Source organism: Pseudophryne corroboree, chromosome 6, assembly GCF_028390025.1.
Source record: "Pseudophryne corroboree isolate aPseCor3 chromosome 6, aPseCor3.hap2, whole genome shotgun sequence".
In the NCBI taxonomy this organism is placed as follows: domain Eukaryota; kingdom Metazoa; phylum Chordata; class Amphibia; order Anura; family Myobatrachidae; genus Pseudophryne; species Pseudophryne corroboree.
The window spans coordinates 169,721,291-169,745,465 of NC_086449.1; the positions used below are offsets into that span (position 1 = coordinate 169,721,291).

General features: G+C 47.2%; 1 protein-coding gene across 2 annotated transcripts in view; it reads right to left on the bottom strand.

The window, feature by feature from the left end:
- TACR1 (tachykinin receptor 1) overlaps positions 1–23,578 on the bottom strand; it is a 425,704-nt gene extending 402,126 nt beyond the window's left edge. Inside the window, exon 1 of one of the 2 annotated variants that reach the window (XM_063932109.1) lies at positions 22,768–23,578. In XM_063932109.1, the coding sequence (XP_063788179.1) occupies positions 22,768–23,153 (386 nt within the window). In that variant the 5' untranslated portion in view covers positions 23,154–23,578. The remainder of the gene's footprint in view (positions 1–22,767) is intronic. The other variant, XM_063932108.1, reaches the window with a different exon arrangement.
- Positions 23,579–24,175: the final 597 nt, after the last annotated feature.

Genomic DNA, 24,175 nt, shown 5'->3' on the forward strand with positions numbered 1-24,175 from the left:
TATGTAAATGTATATACAGTGTGTGTATGTGTGTGTATGTATGTATATAAATATATATATATATATATATATATATATATATATATATATAAAAGGAAAAAGGATTCTAGTGGGAGCCAATTTGCCTTTAAGATAATTTTAAAAATTATTTATTCATGTACATACTGACATTTACAACTTAAATATCCATCAAATAAGTACAGATTACTAAAAAATTCTATATAATGGTATAACAAGTATAAAAATCTTTCAATTTAAGAGAGGATTTTACAGTCAGGTGGTCACAATCAGAATTTTGAAGGAATATATCTCCAACCAGAAGTTTGTGGTGAAGGCTTTTGTCCGAAATCACATATATATATATATAGCTGTGTGTATATGTATATATGTGTGCGTGTGTGTATCTACTGTATGTGGCTGTGTGTGAGTATGTAGATATGTGTCATAATGTGAATTTTGGCTTCTACCGCAATCTCTAATGTGAATTTTGGCTCATAACGCGCTCTTTAATGTGAATTTTGGCTCATACCGCGTTCTCTAATGTGAATTTTGGCTCATACCGCGTTCTCTAATGTGAATTTCAGCTCATACCGCGTGCTCTAATGTGAATTTCAGCTCATACCGCATGCTCTAATGTGAATTTCAGCTCATACCGCATGCTCTAATGTGAATTTCAGCTCATACCGCATGCTCTAATGTGAATTTCAGCTCATATCGCGTGCTCTAATGTGAATTTCAGCTCATACCGCGTGCTCTAATGTGAATTTCAGCTCATACCGCATGCTCTAATGTGAATTTCAGCTCATACCGTGTGCTCTAATGTGAATTTCAGCTCATACCGCGTGCTCTAATGTGAATTTTGGCTCATACCGCGTGCTCTAATGTGAATTTTGGCTTCTACTGTGTGCTATAATGTGAATTTCGGCTCATTCTAAGTGCTATAATGTGAAATTCGGCTCATACTGTGTGGTATAATGTGAAAGGGGCACCAGTACTAGATAGTATAAGGGGTCCTACTATTGTTGTGCAAAATGTGTATAACAGTATTTTGTATGAGACGCACTGTGTCCTTGAACATAGTTGGGGAAATCCAAATGGTCCTTGGGTGCCCTACAACTATTCAACGGTAATGGAAGCGAGTATCGTGGACGCCCATTACTTATCACACCCAAAAGCATTGGGTTTAGCTACGTAAATCGCTAAACCCATATAAACTATTCAGCATGCTGATGAAATGGCAATTTTTTGCAGAAGCTGTGAGCGGAAATCATGCAGTCATGCGCTATCAGCAAAACAATTTATTAGTTCTGTTGGGCGATCAAAATTTTTTAATTCCCCCCCACCCAGTGACACTCTTCTGTCTGTCTTCTCTACAGTGATCGCGCCGAGCAGAAAAAATTGTGGGTCCCGGGGACCCCTCACTTTAAAAAATTGGGGTCCTACTTCACAGTTTCTGGGTCCCATAGCACTGTATGCTTTTGAGCTCCCCTTATCCCTCCCCACATAGCATTAGACCACCCAACATGGTAGATAGCAGTTATGGCAGTATTGGGAGGCAAGTAGGGGGTTAGGTGCAGGTAGTGCTGTAGGCAGTGTTAGGGGTAGGGAGGCATCAGTACCGAGGATTCGATGCTTCCTGCTCCCCGTCAACTTTTAAGATCAGCTTCTCCGTGTCCTTCTTGAAGCCCTACCGCTATAACACGAGGTGTGTGCGTATGCTGGGCACTGTCTGAGTATGGGGTTGGTGCGTATGCTGGGCACTGTCTGAGTATGGGGTTGGTGCGTATGCTGGGCACTGCTTTGGTTTGGGGATTGTTTGTGTGTATGCTGAGCACTGTGTGGGTGTGGCAATTGTATCTATACTGAGCACTGTGTGTGGATATGGGATTTTATGTATGCTGGTCACTGTGTATGGGGGGGGATGTATCCTGGGCACTGTGGGTATTGAGTACCAATATGCTAGGCGCTGTGTGTGTGTGGGGTTGGGGGGGGGTTGGGGTGTATTATGAGCACTGTGTGGGCATGTGTTGTGCGTATGATGGCCACTGTGCAGGTGTGTGTGGGTAATAGAGGGTGCTATGAGCATTGTAAGTGTGTATAATGAGTACTGTGTGGGTATAGAGTGATATGAGAGCTATGGGGGGTGTATAATAGACACTGTGCGGTATTGGGGTGTGCATATGATGGTCACTATGGGGGTGTGAATACTTAGCAGTATGGGGGTGTTTATAATGGGCACTGTGTGGGTATGTGGGGTAGAATGGGTGCAGTAGAGGTGGAAGGTGGTAGGATAGGTGCAGTAGTGGTAGCAGGGTGGGTGCAGTAGTGGTAGGAGGTAGGATAGGTGACGTGGTAGCAGGGGGTAGGATAGGTGCAGTAGTGGTGGTATCAGGATGGGTGCAGTAGTGGTAGGGGTTAGGATAGGTGCAGTAGTGGTAGCAAGGGGTAAGATAGGTGCAGTAGTGGTAGCAGGGTGGGTGCAGTAGTGGTAGGAGGTAGGATAGGTGACGTGGTAGCAGGGGGTAGGATAGGTGCAGTAGTGGTGGTATCAGGATGGGTGCAGTAGTGGTATCAGGATGGGTGCAGTAGTGGTAGGGGGTAGGATAGGTGCAGTAGTGGTAGCAGGGGGTAAGATAGGTGCAGTAGTGGTGGTAGCAGCGGGCAGGATGGGTGCAGTAGTGGTAGGATAGGTGCAGTAGTGGTAGCAGGGGGTAAGATAGGTGCAGCAGTGGTAGTGGGCAGGATGGGTGCAGTAGTGGTAGCAGGGGGTAGGATAGGTGCAGTAGTGGTACCAGGAGGTAAGATAGGTGCAGTAGTGGTGGTAACAGGGGGCAGGATGGGTGCAGTAGTGGTGGTAGCAGGGGGCAGGATGGGTGCAGTAGTGGTAGCAGGGGGTAAGATAGGTGCAGTAGTGGTAGCAGGGGGCAGGATGGGTGCAGTAGTGGTAGCAGGGGGTAAGATAGGTGCAGTAGTGGTAGTGGGCAGGATAGGTGCAGTAGTGGTAGCAGGGGGTAAGATAGGTGCAGTAGTGGTAGCAGGGGGCAGGATGGGTGCAGTAGTGGTAGGATAGGTGCAGTAGTGGTAGCAGGGGGTAAGATAGGTGCAGTAGTGGTAGCAGGGGGTAAGATAGGTGCAGTAGTGGTAGCAGGGGGTAAGATAGGTGCAGTAGTGGTAGGATAGGTGCAGTAGTGGTAGCAGGGGGTAAGATAGGTGCAGTAGTGGTAGTGGGCAGGATAGGTGCAGTAGTGGTAGCAGGGGGTAAGATAGGTGCAGTAGTGGTAGCAGGGGGCAGGATGGGTGCAGTAGTGGTAGGATAGGTGCAGTAGTGGTAGCAGGGGGTAAGATAGGTGCAGTAGTGGTAGCAGGGGGTAAGATAGGTGCAGTAGTGGTAGCAGGGGGTAAGATAGGTGCAGTAGTGGTAGGATAGGTGCAGTAGTGGTAGCAGGGGGTAAGATAGGTGCAGTAGTGGTAGCAGGGGGCAGGATGGGTGCAGTAGTGGTAGCAGGGGGTAAGATAGGTGCAGTAGTGGTAGCAGGGGGCAGGATGGGTGCAGTAGTGGTAGGATGGGTGCAGTAGTGGTAGCAGGGGGTAAGATAGGTGCAGTAGTGGTACCAGGAGGTAAGATAGGTGCAGTAGTGGTGGTAACAGGGGGCAGGATGGGTGCAGTAGTGGTGGTAGCAGGGGGCAGGATGGGTGCAGTAGTGGTAGCAGGGGGTAAGATAGGTGCAGTAGTGGTAGCAGGGGGCAGGATGGGTGCAGTAGTGGTAGCAGGGGGTAAGATAGGTGCAGTAGTGGTAGTGGGCAGGATAGGTGCAGTAGTGGTAGCAGGGGGTAAGATAGGTGCAGTAGTGGTAGCAGGGGGCAGGATGGGTGCAGTAGTGGTAGGATAGGTGCAGTAGTGGTAGCAGGGGGTAAGATAGGTGCAGTAGTGGTAGCAGGGGGTAAGATAGGTGCAGTAGTGGTAGCAGGGGGTAAGATAGGTGCAGTAGTGGTAGGATAGGTGCAGTAGTGGTAGCAGGGGGTAAGATAGGTGCAGTAGTGGTAGTGGGCAGGATAGGTGCAGTAGTGGTAGCAGGGGGTAAGATAGGTGCAGTAGTGGTAGCAGGGGGCAGGATGGGTGCAGTAGTGGTAGGATAGGTGCAGTAGTGGTAGCAGGGGGTAAGATAGGTGCAGTAGTGGTAGCAGGGGGTAAGATAGGTGCAGTAGTGGTAGCAGGGGGTAAGATAGGTGCAGTAGTGGTAGGATAGGTGCAGTAGTGGTAGCAGGGGGTAAGATAGGTGCAGTAGTGGTAGCAGGGGGCAGGATGGGTGCAGTAGTGGTAGCAGGGGGTAAGATAGGTGCAGTAGTGGTAGTGGGCAGGATAGGTGCAGTAGTGGTAGCAGGGGGTAAGATAGGTGCAGTAGTGGTAGCAGGGGGCAGGATGGGTGCAGTAGTGGTAGGATAGGTGCAGTAGTGGTAGCAGGGGGTAAGATAGGTGCAGTAGTGGTAGCAGGGGGTAAGATAGGTGCAGTAGTGGTAGCAGGGGGTAAGATAGGTGCAGTAGTGGTAGGATAGGTGCAGTAGTGGTAGCAGGGGGTAAGATAGGTGCAGTAGTGGTAGCAGGGGGCAGGATGGGTGCAGTACTGGTAGCAGGGGGTAAGATAGGTGCAGTAGTGGTAGCAGGGGGCAGGATGGGTGCAGTAGTGGTAGGATAGGTGCAGTAGTGGTAGCAGGGGGTAAGATAGGTGCAGTAGTGGTAGCAGGGGGTAAGATAGGTGCAGTAGTGGTAGCAGGGGGCAGGATGGGTGCAGTAGTGGTAGGATGGGTGCAGTAGTGGTAGCAGGGGGTAAGATAGGTGCAGTAGTGGTAGCAGGGGGCAGGATGGGTGCAGTAGTGGTAGGATAGGTGCAGTAGTGGTAGCAGGGGGTAAGATAGGTGCAGTAGTGGTAGCAGGGGGCAGGATGTGTGCATTAGTAGTTGGGAGTGGAATGGACGCTGGGGGAATAAGATGCAGAGTAACAGGAAGTGCACCTAGTTTCCCGACTGCACCCTCACAGGTATAATGTGCAGGTATTGGCCATTAAATACATATAGGAAAGGCCCACCCACACGTTCGTGAAACGAAAGATTTAACACCATTCCCCCAGGTCGCATTATTTATCACTTGTGAGTCATGACAACCACCCGCATGTATGTGAAACTGTAGATTGTCTCGTTGATCCCAGACCCCGCGCTCTCTTCTTGAGCCTGCTCGCAGCGCTCTGACCTCTTGATACTTTGCGGTGTCCACGACCGCACTGAGATGTTCCGCTGGCCCCAGCTCATGTTCTCTGAAGCAGACCCACCAGGCTGTCCGTGGTGAAGGCGCTCCTCTCCGTGTCCTCGGCTCCCTCCTGCATCTAACATGCCCGCCCCGTCATCGTGATGTCCCCGCCCGGTTGCCAGCTGCACATTCAATGGGTTGAAGGCAGGGTAGGGAGGAGGGACAGACGTCTGAGGTGGCGCTTGCATTGGGAGACGCTGCCGGCGGCTATTGGCTGGTGAGGCAGGGCTTGGGGATTTCTATTGGATGTAAGGCGACGGTCAGCGAAAAACAGCGCGCCCTGCGGGACCCGCTCACTTTTAAAATCTGAGTCCCTCTCTGCCCGTAGCGCGTAAAAACGCGCCATAGCGCGTATTTTGCGATCACTGCTCTATATCTACCTTTCTTGATAAATAGATACATCTTTATATTTTTCAAACTTGCCTCTACACACACACACACACACACACACACACACACACACACACACACACTAAATGCACAACTGGTGACATACCCGTATCAGTAGCCTCCCACTACCCTCCCCACGCCATGCTGGTCACACACCGCTCTGCGCTCCCTGGGACAACTTCATTGTGCATGCACGAATCACAGGAAAATGGCCACGGCTGCCACTTTCTGAGTGATATTTGAACTCTGCAGCTGGAGTCTGACTGATGGAGCGGTGAGTATAATCAAATGGGTGCAGTGTGTGGGTCCCCCTGGACCCAGTGTCCCATAAGCACTGTACACCTTGCACCCATTATAGATACACCAGCGCCCCCGCCCCTGCAACAGCACACAATAGGCCCATCATAAATTTCAGCTCCAGGCCCATGAGCACCTTAATCTGGCACTGAGCCCCCCGTACGTCCGTCCCCTCACTCAGCACATCGCACTGTGCTGAGCGGGGAGAGAGATGTGTGCTGAGTGGTCTGTGTTAATATCGCTCAGCACACATCTCCCCCGTCAGTACCCCCCTTTACTCACACTCTCTCAGTATACTGCACCCAGATATTAGATATATCTCTTTAGGTGCATACACACTGTGAGATCCGTGCTATGCCCGATTTTGACTATGCGATTTCCCTTGAACTCCCCCAGATTCACCGATTTTGACTATCTGTACTTTCGATTTTGACAGTACGATTTTGACTAAGTGCCAATTTTGACTATACTTTGTACTAGATAGTACACTAGATAGTCAAGATTGACTTGCCTGCACAGTATATCTAGCCTTACGATACCGACCCCGCGGGACTACGCATTGGGGTCAAATCGGGATCGCAAGCGGCATAACACCTTGCGATTTACACTAACTTTCCTACCGATTTTGACTATAAAGGAATCGAAAGGATTTATCTCACCGTGTATACACACCTTGACTCACACTCACAGGGGACACACTCACAGGGGTCTAGCAGACACCAGACATAACTCTTGCACACAATAAAACAGGATGCTGCACATAAGTTCCGGTATGAATTGTCGACAATGTTAAGGTCGACATTCATTAGGTTGACCACTATTGGTTGCAGGGACGTGCAGTCAGGGGAGGCAGTGCCTCCCCTGTCATAATGATTAAAATAATAGAAAGAAGATACTTATGACACATATTCTGTGTGATAAGTATCTGCTTTAGCCTTAATATTATTTTAATCATAATTATCTTTATAAAAAAACTGTTTTAAAGTGTTTTGGAGGCACCTTTCTTGGTGCCTCCCGATGTCAGCGTGACAGGGCCGGAAGCGGGGGGCGGGGCCAGGCGATGTACAGCAAACACCCATTGAAAAAAACCCTGTAAGCAGCACCTAGTACAAGTGCCGCTTTGACAGGGGCGTGCTTTCAGCTCATATGAAAGCACGCCCCTGTCACTTTAGTCAGAATCGATTGGCCAGTGTTTGATTTGGGAGGGGGAACCTTCCCCCGCCATCCCTGCCCGCCCGTCCCCCAGCCCGTCCCCCTGTATTGTGACATACCTGAGGGGGGTGCCCGGTGCCGTGTCTTTCTGTTAGCCGGCGCCTACGCAATGACCGCTCTACGGCTGGCCACAGCAATGCGGATCACCCGGCAGCAGTTCCCCGCACTGGGCAACTTGGAGGACATCCACGCAGCACAGAGCAGTGAAACTCCAGGGCGGTGGTGCTCCCTTCTTCCTCTACACCCACTTCAAGCATGGCGGCCCGGGGGAGCATGAGGTGAGTGCGGGCTCTGCTGCCCCTGTGCCTCCACCCTTCTCAGGGACAATGCCTGCCTTAATGTGTAAAACGGGGACAATGCCTGCCGTGATGTGTAAAAAGGGGGCAATGCCTGCTGTACTGTGTAAACGGGGACAATGCCTGCCGTAATGTGTAAAAAGGGGACAATGCCTGCCTTAATGTGTAAAACGGGGACAATGCCTGCCGTAATGTGTAAAACGGGGACAATGCCTGCCATACTGTGTAAAAAGGGGACAACGCCTGCCGTACTGTGTAAAAAGGGGACAACGCCTGCCGTACTGTGTAAAAAGGGGACAACGCCTGCCGTACTGTGTAAAAAGGGGACAACGCCTGCCGTACTGTGTAAAAAGGGGACAATGCCTGCCTTAATGTGTAAAACGGGGACAATGCCTGCCGTAATGTGTAAAAAGGGGACAATGCCTGCCGTACTGTATAAAACGGGGACAATGCCTGCTATACTGTGTAAAAAGGGGACAATGCCTGCCGTACTGTGTAAAAAGGGGACAACGCCTGCCGTACTGTGTAAAAAGGGGACAACGCCTGCCGTACTGTGTAAAAAGGGGACAATGCCTGCCTTAATGTGTAAAACGGGGACAATGCCTGCCGTAATGTGTAAAAAGGGGACAATGCCTGCCTTAATGTGTAAAACGGGGACAATGTCTGCCTAAATGTGTAAAAAGGGGACAATGCCTGCCGTAATGTGTAAAAAGGGGACAATGCCTGCCATACTGTGTAAAAAGGGGACAATGCCTGCCATACTGTGTAAAAAGGGGACAACGCCTGCCATACTGTGTAAAAAGGGGACAACGCCTGCCATACTGTGTAAAAAGGGGACAACGCCTGCCGTGCTGTGTAAAAAGGGGACAACGCCTGCCGTACTGTGTAAAAAGGGGACAACGCCTGCCGTACTGTGTAAAAAGGGGACAATGCCTGCCGTAATGTGTAAAAGTGAGCTTTACCTGGCGTAATGTGTGACAGGGTTTCTACCTGGTGTAATGTGTGTGAGTGGCGCTACTGTGTGGTGTAATTTAAATAATGGAGACTATTGTACAGCTTAATATGCATTGGTATCATTTTGTGGCCACACCCCTATCCCCATGAAGCCATGCCCCTATATTTTTGTTGCACGCACTGGCCCTATTTTAAATACGAGGAGGGGGGGGGTGCCAATGCTGTTTCTTATACACTTATACGACATGACGGTCCATCATGTCATATAAGATTTCCTCCAACCTCCCGGCATCCTCCCCGTTGGTAAGATAGTATTAGATATATCGTATGTCGTTTTTTTTGCATACGATGTATCTTTTACTTTCCCATCCATTAACTGCGGGATCCGACATATAACGAGTTCAGCACTCGTGATATGTCGGATCTAGGGGGATCCGATCCAATGCACACGGGAACGCGCATCGGATCGGGAGGGAAAAATGCCCAATTTCACCCAATATATCAGGCCGAATGCCCGAATTGGGCTGAAAGCGGGCATTATCGGTCTAATGTATGGGGCCCTTAAGCGCCACACTACAGTTCAAGGCCCAGGACCAGGTAAGTAAATAGCACTATAAGTCATTCACTGCCTATCCCCATTACCCTTTACTACTCTCTGTCATACTCTCACCCACTGCTATTGCTGTTACCCTTTCCCTGGTATCGCTCCCTGTCTCCCGCTGCTGTTGCCCTTTCCCTGGCATCACTCCCTGTCACCCACTGCTGTCACCTTCTCCCTGGCGTCACTCCCTGTCACCCACTGCTGTCACCTTCTCCCTGGCATCACTCCCTGTCACCCACTGCTGTCACCCTGTCCCTGGCGTCACTCCCTGTCACCCGCTGCTGTCACCATCTCCCTGGCATCACACTCTCCCTGTCACTTTCTCGCTGGTGTCACCCTCTCCTTGTCATCCACTGCTGTCACCGTCTCCCTGGCATCACACTCTCCCTGTCACCTTCTCGCTGGTGTCACCCTCTCCCTGTCAGCGACTGCTGTCACCCTCTCTGTCGTCACCATCTCCCTGTCACCCTCTCCCTCTCACCCACTGCTGTCAACTACCTGGCGTCACCATCTCCCTGTCACCCACTGTTGGCTATTTTGTTGTCTAGGACTTCCGTTAAATCAATAGCGCCGCACCCACGGCGCTATTAAGTTAATGGAAGCCCTGGACAACAAAATTGCATTCATGTCCTCCTCCCACTCCCTTCCCAGTCCTAAACACTAATATTTATTTTATAAAAATGTACAATATATTAGCCGCCTGCTAATCACAAGTCTTCTGAGCAGGCTGGCTGCAGGCATTGACAGCGATGGTATTAGACTGAGATGCGAATTAGTGGCGGGGGGCCTGGGCAGTTGATGGTGGGCGATTTTGTAAGCCATCGGTGGGGTCAGTGGCCATTAGTGGTGGGGGTAGCGAGCATCAGGGATGGCGACGGTAGCGGGCATTGGTTCCATGATGGTAGGTTTCGTTGGCAGGACTCGGTGGACATTATGGCTGCAGTGCCTCACCAGCCACTGACCTCACCGCACGCCACTGATTGGTTGACATGGACACAGTCGACATTGACATATCGTCGACACATGAAATGGTCAACATGGATTTTTTTAGCTGTTTTTGGTGTAATATTTTCGTAACATGACCAGGAACCCAAATTAGTGTACCGCGTCCCCTTGCATGGTGTGCATTGCTCGCCATGCTGCGTGCAAGGTGCCTTGCTCCGCTGCCGATGCGCTCGGCACAGGTTACCGTTCCCAATCATAGTCCATGTGCATGGTAAAGTATGAAAAACTTAAAAATCTAATTTTTTATTAAAAGCCATGGCGACCTTTTCATGTGACGACCTGTCATGGGTCGACCATATGTCCACGTCGACCATGTCAATGTTGACCAATAGTGTTCGACCTAATGACTGTCGACCTTAACATTATCGACCATCCAAATGTATACCCTGCACATAGACACCAGAAATAACGCTTACACTCCCATAATATAAAGTCAAGCTCCCATGCATCAGAATTAACTGTTACACTCACACTATATACTGCTCACAGACCTCAGAGATAACTCTACCTCACACTAATACTGTACTGCTCACAGACCTCAGAGATAACTCTACCTCACACTAATACTGTACTGCTCACAGACCTCAGAGATAACTCTACCTCACACTCATACTGTACTGCTCACAGACCTCAGAGATAACTCTACCTCACACTCATACTGTACTGCTCACAGACCTCAGAGATAACTCTACCTCACACTAATACTGTACTGCTCACAGACCTCAGAGATAACTCTACCTCACACTCATACTGTACTGCTCACAGACCTCAGAGATAACTCTACCTCACACTCATACTGTACTGCTCACAGACCTCAGAGATAACTCTACCTCACACTCATACTGTACTGCTCACAGACCTCAGAGATAACTCTATCTCACACTCATACTGTACTGCTCACAGACCTCAGAGATAACTCTACCTCACACTCATACTGAACTGCTCACAGACCTCAGAGATAACTCTACCTCACACTCATACTGTACTGCTCACAGACCTCAGAGATAACTCTACCTCACACTCATACTGTACTGCTCACAGACCTCAGAGATAACTCTACCTCACACTCATACTGTACTGCTCATAGAAACCAGGGACAACTCTAACTCACACTCATGCTGTACTGCTCACAGACCTCAGCGATAACTCTACCTCACACTCATACTGTACTGCTCACAGACCTCAGAGATAACTCTACCTCACACTCATACTGTACTGCTCACAGGCCTCAGAGATAACTCTACCTCACACTCATACTGTACTGCTCACAGACCTCAGAGATAACTCTACCTCACACTCATACTGTACTGCTCACAGACCTCAGAGATAACTCTACCTCACACTCATACTGAACTGCTCACAGACCTCAGAGATAACTCTACCTCACACTCATACTGTACTGCTCACAGACCTCAGAGATAACTCTACCTCACACTCATACTGTACTGCTCATAGAAACCAGGGATAACTCTAACTCACACTCATGCTGTACTGCTCACAGACCTCAGCGATAACTCTACCTCACACTCATACTGTACTGCTCACAGACCTCAGAGATAACTCTACCTCACACTCATACTGTACTGCTCACAGACCTCAGAGATAACTCTACCTCACACTCATACTGTACTGCTCACAGACCTCAGAGATAACTCTACCTCACACTCATACTGTACTGCTCACAGACCTCAGAGATAACTCTACCTCACACTCATACTGTACTGCTCACAGACCTCAGAGATAACTCTACCTCACACTCATACTGTACTGCTCACAGACCTCAGAGATAACTCTACCTTACACTCATACTGTACTGCTCACTGAAACCAGGGATACATCTACCTCACACTCATACTGTACTGCTCACAGACCTCAGAGATAACTAACTCACACTCATACTGTACTGCTCACAGACCTCAGAGGTAACGCTAACTCGTACTCATACTGTACTGCTCACAGAAACCAGGGATAACGCTACCTCACACTCATACTGTACTGCTCACAGACACCAGAGATAACTCTACCTCACACTCATGCTGTACTGCTCACAGAAACCAGGGAAAACTCTACCTCACACTCATACTGTACTGCTCACAGACCTCAGAGATAACTCTACCTCACACTCATGCTGTACTGCTCACAGAAACCACGGATAACTCTACCTGACACTCATACTGTACTGCTCACAGACCTCAGTGATAACTCTACCTCACACTCATACTGTACTGCTCACAGAAACCCGAGATAACTCTACCTCACTCTCATACTGTACTGCTCACAGGCCCCAGAGATAATTCTACCTCACACTCATACTGTACTGCTCACTGAAACCAGGGATAAATCTACCTCACACTCATACTGTACTGCTCACAGACCTCAGAGTTAACTAACTCACACTCATACTGTACTGCTCACAGACCTCAGAGATAACTCTACCTCACACTCATACTGTACTGCTCACAGACCTCAGAGATAACTACCTCACACTCATACTGTACTGCTCACAGAAACCAGGTATAACTCTAACTCACACTCATACTGTACTGCTCACAGACCTCAGAGATAACTCTACCTCACACTCATACTGTACTGCTCACAGAAACCAGATAACTCTACCTCACACTCATTCTGTACTGCTCACAGACCTCAGAGATAACTCTACCTCACACTCATACTGTACTGCTCACAGAAACCAGGGATAACTCTAACTCACACTCATACTGTACTGCTCACAGACCTTAGAGATAACTCTACCTCAAACTCATACTGTACTGCTCACAGACACCAGAGATAACTCTAACTCACACTCATACTGTACTGCTCACTGAAACCAGGGATAAATCTACCTCACACTCATACTGTACTACTCACAGAAACCACGGATAACTCTACCTGACACTCATACTGTACTGCTCACAGACCTCTGAGATAACTCTACCTCACACTCATACTGTACTGCTCACAGAAACCAGAGATAACTCTACCTCACACTCATACTGTACTGCTCACAGACACCAGAGATAACTCTACCTCACACTCATACTGTACTGCTAACTGAAACCAGGGATAAATCTACCTCACACTCATACTGTACTGCTCACAGACCTCAGAGATAACTCTACCTCACACTCATACTGTACTGCTCAAAGAAACCACGGATAACTCTACCTCACACTCATACTGTACTGCTCACAGAAACCAGATATAACTCTACCTCAAACTCATACTGTACTGCTCACAGACACCAGAGATAACTCTAACTCACATTCATACTGTACTGCTCACAGAAACCAGGGACAACTCTACCACACACTCATACTGTACTGCTCACAGACCTCAGAGATAACTCTAACTCGCACTCATACTGTACTGCTCACTGAAACCAGGGATAACTCTACCTCACACTCATACTGTACTGCTCACAGACCTCAGAGATAATGCTAACTCGTACTCATACTGTACTGCTCACAGAAACCAGGGAAAACTCTACCTCACACTCATACTGTACTGCTCACAGACCTCCGAGATAACTCTACCTCACACTCATACTGTAGTGCTCACATACCTCAGAGATAACTCTAACTCACACTCATGCTGTACTGCTCACAGACCTCAGAGATAACTCTACCTCACATTCATACTGTACTGCTCACAGATCTCAGAGATAACTCTACCTCACACTCATGCTGTACTGCTCACAGACCTCAGAGATAACTCTAACTCACACTCATGCTGTACTGCTCACAGACCTCAGAGATAACTCTACCTCACACTCATACTGCTCACAGAAACCAGAGATAACTCTACCTCACACTCATACTGTACTGCTCACAGACACCAGAGATAACTGTACCTCACACTCATACTGTACTGCTCACTGAAACCAGGGATAAATCTACCTCACACTCATACTGTACTACTCACAGAAACCACGGATAACTCTACCTGACACTCATACTGTACTGCTCACAAACCTCAGAGATAAATCTACCTCACACTCATACTGCTCACAGAAACCAGAGATAACTCTACCTCACACTCATACTGTACTGCTCACAGAAACCAGATATAACTCTACCTCAAACTCATACTGTACTGCTCACAGACACCAGAGATAACTCTAACTCACATTCATACTGTACTGCTCACAGAAACCAGAGATAACTCTACCTCACACTCATACTGTACTGCTCACAGACACCAGAGATAACTCTACCTCACACTCATACTGTACTGCTCACTGAAACCAGGGATAAATCTACCTCACACTCATACTGTACTGCTCACAGACCTCAGAGATAACTCTACCTCACACTCATACTGTACTGCTCAAAGAAACCACGGATAACTCTACCTCACACTCATACTGTACTGCTCACAGAAACCAGATATAACTCTACCTCAAACTCATACTGTACTGCTCACAGACACCAGAGATAACTCTAACTCACATTCATACTGTACTGCTCACAGAAACCAGGGACAACTCTACCTCACACTCATACTGTACTGCTCACAGACCTCAGAGATAACTCTAACTCGCACTCATACTGTACTGCTCACAGAAACCAGGGATAACTCTAACTCACACTCATACTGTACTGCTCACAGACACCAGAGATAACTCTAATTCACATTCATACTGTACTGCTCACAGAAACCAGGGAAAACTCTACCTCATACTGTACTGCTCGCAGAAACCAGATATAACTCTACCTCAAACTCATACTGTACTGCTCACAGACCTCAGAGATAACTCTACCTCACACTCATACTGTAGTGCTCACAGACCTCAGAGATAACTCTACCTCACACTCATACTGTACTGCTCACAGACCTCAGAGAATACTCTACCTCACACTAATGCTGTACTGCTCACAGACCTCAGAGATAACTCTACTTCACACTCATACTGTTCTGCTCACAGACCTCAGAGATAACTCTACCTCACACTCATGCTGTACTGATCACAGACCTCAGAGATAACTCTACTTCACACTCATACTGTACTGCTCACAGACACCAGAGATAACTCTACCTCACACTCATACTGTACTGCTCATAGAAACCAGGGATAACTCTAACTCACACTCATGCTGTACTGCTCACAGAAACCAGAGATAACTCTACCTCACACTCATACTGTACTGCTCACAGACCTCAGAGATAACTCTACCTCACACTCATACTGTACTGCTCACAGACCTCAGAGATAACTCTGCCTTACACTCATACTGTACTGCTCACTGAAACCAGGGATACATCTACCTCACACTCATACTGTACTGCTCACAGACCTCAGAGATAACTAACTCACACTCATACTGTACTGCTCACAGACCTCAGAGATAACTCTACCTCACACTCATACTGTACTGCTCACAGACCTCAGAGATAACTCTACCTCACACTCATACTGTACTGCTCACAGACCTCAGAGATAACTCTGCCTTACACTCATACTGTACTGCTCACTGAAACCAGGGATACATCTACCTCACACTCATACTGTACTGCTCACAGACCTCAGAGATAACTAACTCACACTCATACTGTACTGCTCACAGACCTCAGAGGTAACGCTAACTCGTACTCATACTGTACTGCTCACAGAAACCAGGGATAACGCTACCTCACACTCATACTGTACTGCTCACAGACACCAGAGATAACTCTACCTCACACTCATGCTGTACTGCTCACAGAAACCACGGATAACTCTACCTGACACTCATACTGTACTGCTCACAGACCTCAGTGATAACTCTACCTCACACTCATACTGTACTGCTCACAGAAACCCGAGATAACTCTACCTCACTCTCATACTGTACTGCTCACAGGCACCAGAGATAATTCTACCTCACACTCATACTGTACTGCTCACTGAAACCAGGGATAAATCTACCTCACACTCATACTGTACTGCTCACAGACCTCAGAGTTAACTAACTCACACTCATACTGTACTGCTCACAGACCTCAGAGATAACTCTACCTCACACTCATACTGTACTGCTCACAGACCTCAGAGATAACTCTACCTCACACTCATACTGTACTGCTCACAGAAACCAGGTATAACTCTAACTCACACTCATACTGTACTGCTCACAGACCTCAGAGATAACTCTACCTCACACTCATACTGTACTGCTCACAGAAACCAGATAACTCTACCTCACACTCATTCTGTACTGCTCACAGACCTCAGAGATAACTCTACCTCACACTCATACTGTACTGCTCACAGAAACCAGGGATAACTCTAACTCACACTCATACTGTACTGCTCACAGACCTTAGAGATAACTCTACCTCAAACTCATACTGTACTGCTCACAGACACCAGAGATAACTCTAACTCACATTCATACTGTACTGCTCACAGAAACCAGGGACAACTCTACCACACACTCATACTGTACTGCTCACAGAAACCAGGGAAAACTCTACCTCGCACTCATACTGTACTGCTCACTGAAACCAGGGATAACTCTACCTCACACTCATACTGTACTGCTCACAGACCTCAGAGATAATGCTAACTCGTACTCATACTGTACTGCTCACAGACCTCAGAGATAACTCTACCTCACACTCATACTGTACTGCTCACAGACCTCTGAGATAACTCTACCTCACACTCATACTGCTCACAGAAACCAGAGATAACTCTACCTCACACTCATACTGTACTGCTCACAGACACCAGAGATAACTGTACCTCACACTCATACTGTACTGCTCACTGAAACCTGGGATAAATCTACCTCACACTCATACTGTACTACTCACAGAAACCACGGATAACTCTACCTGACACTCATACTGTACTGCTCACAGACCTCAGAGATAACTCAACCTCACACTCATACTGCTCACAGAAACCAGAGATAACTCTACCTCACACTCATACTGTACTGCTCACAGACACCAGAGATAACTCTACCTCACACTCATACTGTACTGCTCACTGAAACCAGGGATAAATCTACCTCACACTCATACTGTACTGCTCACAGACCTCAGAGATAACTCTACCTCACACTCATACTGTACTGCTCAAAGAAACCACGGATAACTCTACCTCACACTCATACTGTACTGCTCACAGAAACCAGATATAACTCTACCTGAAACTCATACTGTACTGCTCACAGACACCAGAGATAACTCTAACTCACATTCATACTGTACTGCTCACAGAAACCAGGGACAACTCTACCTCACACTCATACTGTACTGCTCACAGACCTCAGAGATAACTCTAACTCGCACTCATACTGTACTGCTCACAGAAACCAGGGTTAATTCTAACTCACACTCATACTGTACTGCTCACAGACACCAGAGATAACTCTAATTCACATTCATACTGTACTGCTCACAGAAACCAGGGAAAACTCTACCTCATACTGTACTGCTCGCAGAAACCAGATATAACTCTACCTCAAACTCATACTGTACTGCTCACAGACCTCAGAGATAACTCTACCTCACACTCATACTGTAGTGCTCACAGACCTCAGAGATAACTCTACCTCACACTCATGCTGTACTGCTCACAGACCTCAGAGATAACTCTACCTCACATTCATACTGTACTGCTCACAGACCTCAGAGAATACTCTACCTCACACTAATGCTGTACTGCTCACAGACCTCAGAGATAACTCTACTTCACACTCATACTGTACTGCTCACAGACCTCAGAGATAACTCTACCTCACACTCATGCTGTACTGATCACAGACCTCAGAGATAACTCTACTTCACACTCATACTGTACTGCTCACAGACACCAGAGATAACTCTTCCTCCCACTCATACTGTACTGCTCACAGACACCAGAGATAACTCTAACTCACACTCTTACTGTACTGCTCACAGAAAAAAGGGATCACTCTACCTCACACTCATGCTGTACTGCTCACAGACTTCAGAGATAACTCTAACTCACACTCATACTGTACTGCTCACAGAAACCAGGGATAACTCTACCTCACACTCATACTGTTCTGCTCACAGAAACCAGGGATAACTCTACCTCACACTCATACTGTACTGCTCACAGACCTCAGAGATAACTCTAACTCACACTCATACTGTACTGCTCACAGACCTCAGAGATAACTCTACCTCATACTCATGCTGTACTGATCACAGACCTCAGAGATAACTCTACTTCACACTCATGCTGTACTGCTCACAGACTTCAGAGATAACTCTAACTCACACTCATACTGTACTGCTCACAGAAACCAGGGATAACTCTACCTCACACTCATACTGTACTGCTCACAGACACCAGAGATAACTCTACCTCACACTCATTCTGTTCTGCTCAGACATTAGAGATAACTCTACCTCACACTCATACTGTACTGCTCACAGACACCAGAGATAACTCTACCTCACACTGATATTCTACTGCTCACAGACACCAGAGATAACTCTACCTCACAAGCAGGGTGGGATGTACTAAAGGGAAAATGCAGTAAAACCCCCGAAAACGGGGTTTTTACTGCATTGTCATATATACTAAGACCCGGCGGTTAGTACCTATGCGATTAGCATCGCTGTGGTGGGCCACAAGGGGCGGCGATGTATTTTAATACATCCCGACCTCATACTGTACTGCTCACAGACACCAGAGATAACTCTACCTCACACTCATACTGTACTGCTCACAAACACCAAAGATATCTCTAACTCACACTCATACTGTACTGCTCACAGCAGGCCCGGCGCTACCCGCTCAGCGAAGGGATGCAGTGCAGGGAGGCGCTGGGAGGAAGAGGCGCTCCCCCTGCTCTGCATTCCTTCTCTGCGCCGTCCTGACACCCGTGCTGCTGCTGCTGCCAGCTGCTGTGCGGCGCTGGCAGCATGAAAAGCCCAATCCCCCCCTCCCCTCACCTGTGTGTCAGTGGCTCGGTAAGTATCAAAGGAGGGGGCGGAGCTACACGGTCCTGAATGGGCGGAGCTAAACGGGACAGAAGGGGCGGAGCTACACGGACCAGGCTGCTGCAGTGCTGTACTGAGGGAGACAGTGGCTTAGGTAAGTGGAGGGTGACAGAGAAATGTGTGTGTGTGTGTGTGTGTGTGTGTGTGTGTGTGTGTGTATATGGTGGGTGTGTATGTGTGTGTCTATGTGTGTGAATTGTGTGTGTGCGCACACGTTTTATGGACGCTACTACTGGGGGGGTGCATTACGTGTAAGGACGCAACTACAGGGGGGGCATTACATATAATGACGCTACTACTACTACTGGGGGGCATTACGTATAACGACTCTAATACTACTGGGGGGCATCACATGTAAGGACGCTACTACTACTGGGGGGGCCATTACGTGTAAGGACGCTACTACTACTGGGGGGGCATTACGTATAAGGACGCTACTACAGGGGGGGCATTACGTATAACGCTACTACTACTGGCGGGCGTTACATGTAAGGACGCTACTACTACTGGGGGGCATTATGTATGAGGATGTTACTACTACTGGGGGGGCATTACGTATAAGGATGCTACTACTACTGGGGGGGCCATTAAGTTTAAGGACGCTACTACTACTACTGGGGGGGGGCATTACATATAAGGACGCTACTACTACTGGGGGTGCACTATGTATAAGGACGCTACTACTACTACTGGGGGGGGGGCATTACATATAAGGACGCTACTACTACTGGGGGGGCATTACGTATAAGGATGCTGCTACTACTACTGGGGGGGGGGCATTACATATAAGGACGCTACTACAACTGGGGGGGCATTACGTATAAGGATGCTACTACTACTTGGGGGGCCATTACGTGTAAGGACGCTACTACTACTACTGGGGGGGGGGCATTGCATATAAGAACGATACTACTACTGGGGGTGCACTACGTATAAGGATGCTACTACTACTTGGAGTGCACTACGTATAAGGACGCTACTACTACTGGGGGGGGCATTACGTATAAGGATGCTACTACTACTGGGGGGGGCATTATGTATAAGGACGCTACTACTACTTGGAGTGCACTACGTATAAGGATGCTACTACTACTGGGGGGGCATTACGTATAAGGACGCTACTACTACTGGGGGGGAATTATGTATAAGGACACTACTACTACTGGGGGGGCATTACGTATAAGGACGCTACTACTACTTGGAGTGCACTACGTATAAGGACGCTACTACTACTGGGGGGCATTATGTATTAGGACGCTAATACCACTGGGGGGGGGCATTATGCATAAGGACGCTACTACTACTGGGGAGGCATTATGTATAAGGACGCTAATACTACTGGGGGGGAATTATGTATAAGGACACTACTACTACTGGGGGGGCATTACGTATAAGGACGCTACTACTACTTGGAGTGCACTACGTATAAGGACGCTACTACTACTGGGGGGCATTATGTATAAGGACGCTAATACCACTGGGGGGGCATTATGCATAAGGACGCTACTACTACTGGGGAGGCATTATGTATAAGAACGCTACTACTACGGGTGGGGCATTACGTATAAGATAAATAAGATTGTGCTACATTTTGGCGTAATTTTAAATGGGGGTACTATTGTGTTGCCATGCCCCTTACTTGTGAGACCACACCCCTTTTCCCGGCGCGCGCCAAAGGATTATGGGAGGGCGCAAATTTATAGTTTGCAGGGGGGCGCCGAACACCCTAGCACCGGCCCTGGATCACAGACCCCTAGAGAAAACTGACGAGAATGTTACAGCCAAACACTGGAACTACCTGTTTCCAGGCTAGGACTAGCTCAGGCTCATACTGACCAATTTTCCTAGGCATCACATATGAACTCTGGCTCATTCTCACATACTGTAAAATAATGCTTATAATAGATACCTGGAAGACAAAGAACAGCAAGTTCCACTACACAGTCAGTTTGGTTCCATTCACACTCGCACAGGTTGCTTTAGTTGCCTAATTGCTGTTTTATCCTATGGAGAATGCTGCTCAATCACAGGAAAACACACAGGATACCGTTTCTATTCATGCCATCATCTAAATGACAAGCTCAATATAGTACCCACTACCCACAGAATAAATGTCACACAATCCTGCTGCCTGGGAGTTGCTTACACACTCAGACAGATACACATACTACTCATGGGTTAATGTTAATGTATCAGTCTTGGACTGGCACATTGCACACATTCATTCAACTGTAGGATACTTGCACCTCCTCCAGAATGCATCCGCAGCGTCCTAAAGACCGTGACATCTCCAATTATTTTTTAACAAATTCTGCATCAATGGCAGAACATATCCAGAGATACACCAACGTAAACTGTTATACTGCAAAATAATCTGCTTTAGCTTGTTCTTTTTTGTTTTGGTCCCCTCAGCATCTTCACTAGCAGCAGCTGTAATACACATGCCAGTAGTAGCACATAAGGTACACAGAAGCATGTACTGTGATATACTCAGAATAAGTGGCAGGTAGGTTCATTCCATACCTACTTTACATAACAGATTTTGCTGCAGATTCAGTTTAAAATTTGTTTCATTGCGATTTTTGTCAAAGTTATAGGACTAACACCGGGTATGTAATAATAGACATATTTCATGTGCCAGGTTAGCAGTGAATGGTCTGATCGCACAGTCAGAGTTTGTTACCTGTTATAAACCCTACTGGTTCCTACACATGAGAGAGGCATATGTCTGCCTTCCTTTAATTCCCTTGCGTGCCTTTTTTTTGTGCCACCTCTTTCAATAAACAGTTCATGAACGCTTAACACCCCTCTGCCAACAGCTGTATCCTCCATCAGACAGTCTCAGAGGGTCATTTTCTTCATATGAACTTTAACCTGTTCATTTATAATATATCACCAATGCCCTTGTCACAAAAACATTAAACAAATTAATTGTGTATGAAAAAAGAGCTACAATTACACATCTGTATCCAATTGTACAGTAACACTAACATCAAGTGATGTTGGCAACTAAGAAAATGATTTAATATCACAGTTTACAAACGTGTCCGTGATAGCGTACTGTACACCTGAGTTTCATACATATATATATATATATTCACACACACATATATATATATATATATATATATATATATATATATATATATATATACAACCATATACTGCCGGCACTCCACTAAATAAGCAGCTTGCTCCGGTGCCACATCAGGAAAAATGCAAATCCAAGAAAAAAGGCACTCTGGAGTCATCAATAATGGCAAAGTAGCAAATGTGTATTAAAGGTTCAGGACCTGAACCTTTAATACACATTTGCTACTTTGCCATTATTGATGACTCCAGAGTGCCTTTTTTCTTGGATTTATATATATATATATAGTATAGATCTCAGTGTACATATGTGTGTGTGTGTATGTATATATATATATATATATATATATATATATATATACACACAAACACACACACATACACACTAGGTACCAGCACAGCAATGATGGAAAATGACATAATGTCAGCGCTGGCACCTGTGTGCGCCCGAATGTAGCAACACTTGAATTGCTCCATTGGGTGCCATCTAGTGGCCTCCTGCACGCAAAACACTTGCATTCCCCCCATAGAGGAGAGGAGCAGTGTTAGCCTTTTATTATATAGGATGTGTGTGTGTATGTATGTGTATATACTGGTACACACACAGTCACTGTATCACTGACAACAATAAGATGTACAGAGGGGCATCTCACCTGTCCAGGGCTATAGCTGTCATGGAGTAGATGCTGGTGAACACAGCAGATATTGGGAAGAAATTGTGGAACTTGCAGTACACCAGTCCATAGTACCACTGGTTATTCATGCCATAGGTGAAGTTAACCACTGTGTTGAAGGCTGACATTGATGCTTCAGCGAAAGCTAAGTTTACCAAGAAATAGTTGGTGACAGTCCTCATTCTTTTGTGGGCTAGAATGATCCACATGACAATTATATTCCCAACCACCGAGATAATGACGATGATGGAATAGGCTACAGCCCAGAGGGCTATTTGCCAAGTTGGCTGGAGGAAGGGGTTAATAAAAGTCTCATTGCCATTTGTGAAATTAAGGGCTGAATCATTCTGAATGGAGATATTCATGATTGCAGTCTAACAACAGACTGATCCAATCCTTTCAGGAGAAACTTACAGTCCAATGAGGAGAAATGTACAATCAGCTGTGAGTAGTCATTACACTGGCTAGGATAAGTCCCATGGGCAAGCTGTGGCACTGTGCATGCATCGGAAGGAATGATTACTGTTGGATGCAAATTGTCAGGATGGGGAGAAAAATAATATCACAGTTAAAAACCTGCTGCAGCTGCTGAGCGGAGAGGAGCCCACATCTGAGGTGTCCAGCAGCTGGAAATGCTGGGAAATGCTGATCTCAGAGAGTAGTCCTGTCCCTTCCTCTGCCAGTCACTGCCGTGCATCTTATACCAGAGTTATACTATCAGACTAGTGGGGTGAGAGAGATTTAAAGTCAGTGTCATTGAGAGGGGCGGGGTCTGGTGACAGGGGGTGTGGTTATGAGAGGCTGCTGCTAATTCAAGAGATCAGAGTTAAAAGCTGGGTCAGAGCGGTAGCTGTGCTGCAGCAGTAGATGGGGACGAGTCACAGTGCTTCTGGGGATCTTGGGGGTGCAGGGAGTATTAAAGTCCAGCAATCCCTGGGAGGATACTCAGCTTCATTACCGGAAAACTAGGAATCACCGCAATGTACAGTACCAGCACTCTCCGGGGTGTGATCTGCACATGTACCAGCACTCTCCAGGGTCTGATCTCCACATATATGTCATTTACTCAGAGATTTTGCGATGTGCAATTGTGCATCAGCATTAACACTTCTGTAAGCAAGAGCTGCAGAGGGGTCATTGAGAACACATATTTTACCAGGACAAACGCCAATTATAACTGCAGAGACTATACAGACTGTCAGCTGCACCTGGTGCTATTTAATCACTGCACACTCCCAAACACATTGCTATCAGACACACAGCTATGCATACAGCATGCAGACAGGCACTGTGCACGATGTAGCTAGCCAGCGCCTGTACATGTCAAGTGTTATGTTACAAGTGGTAACTGTTTTATAACAATGGGGGTAATTCCAAGTTGATCGCA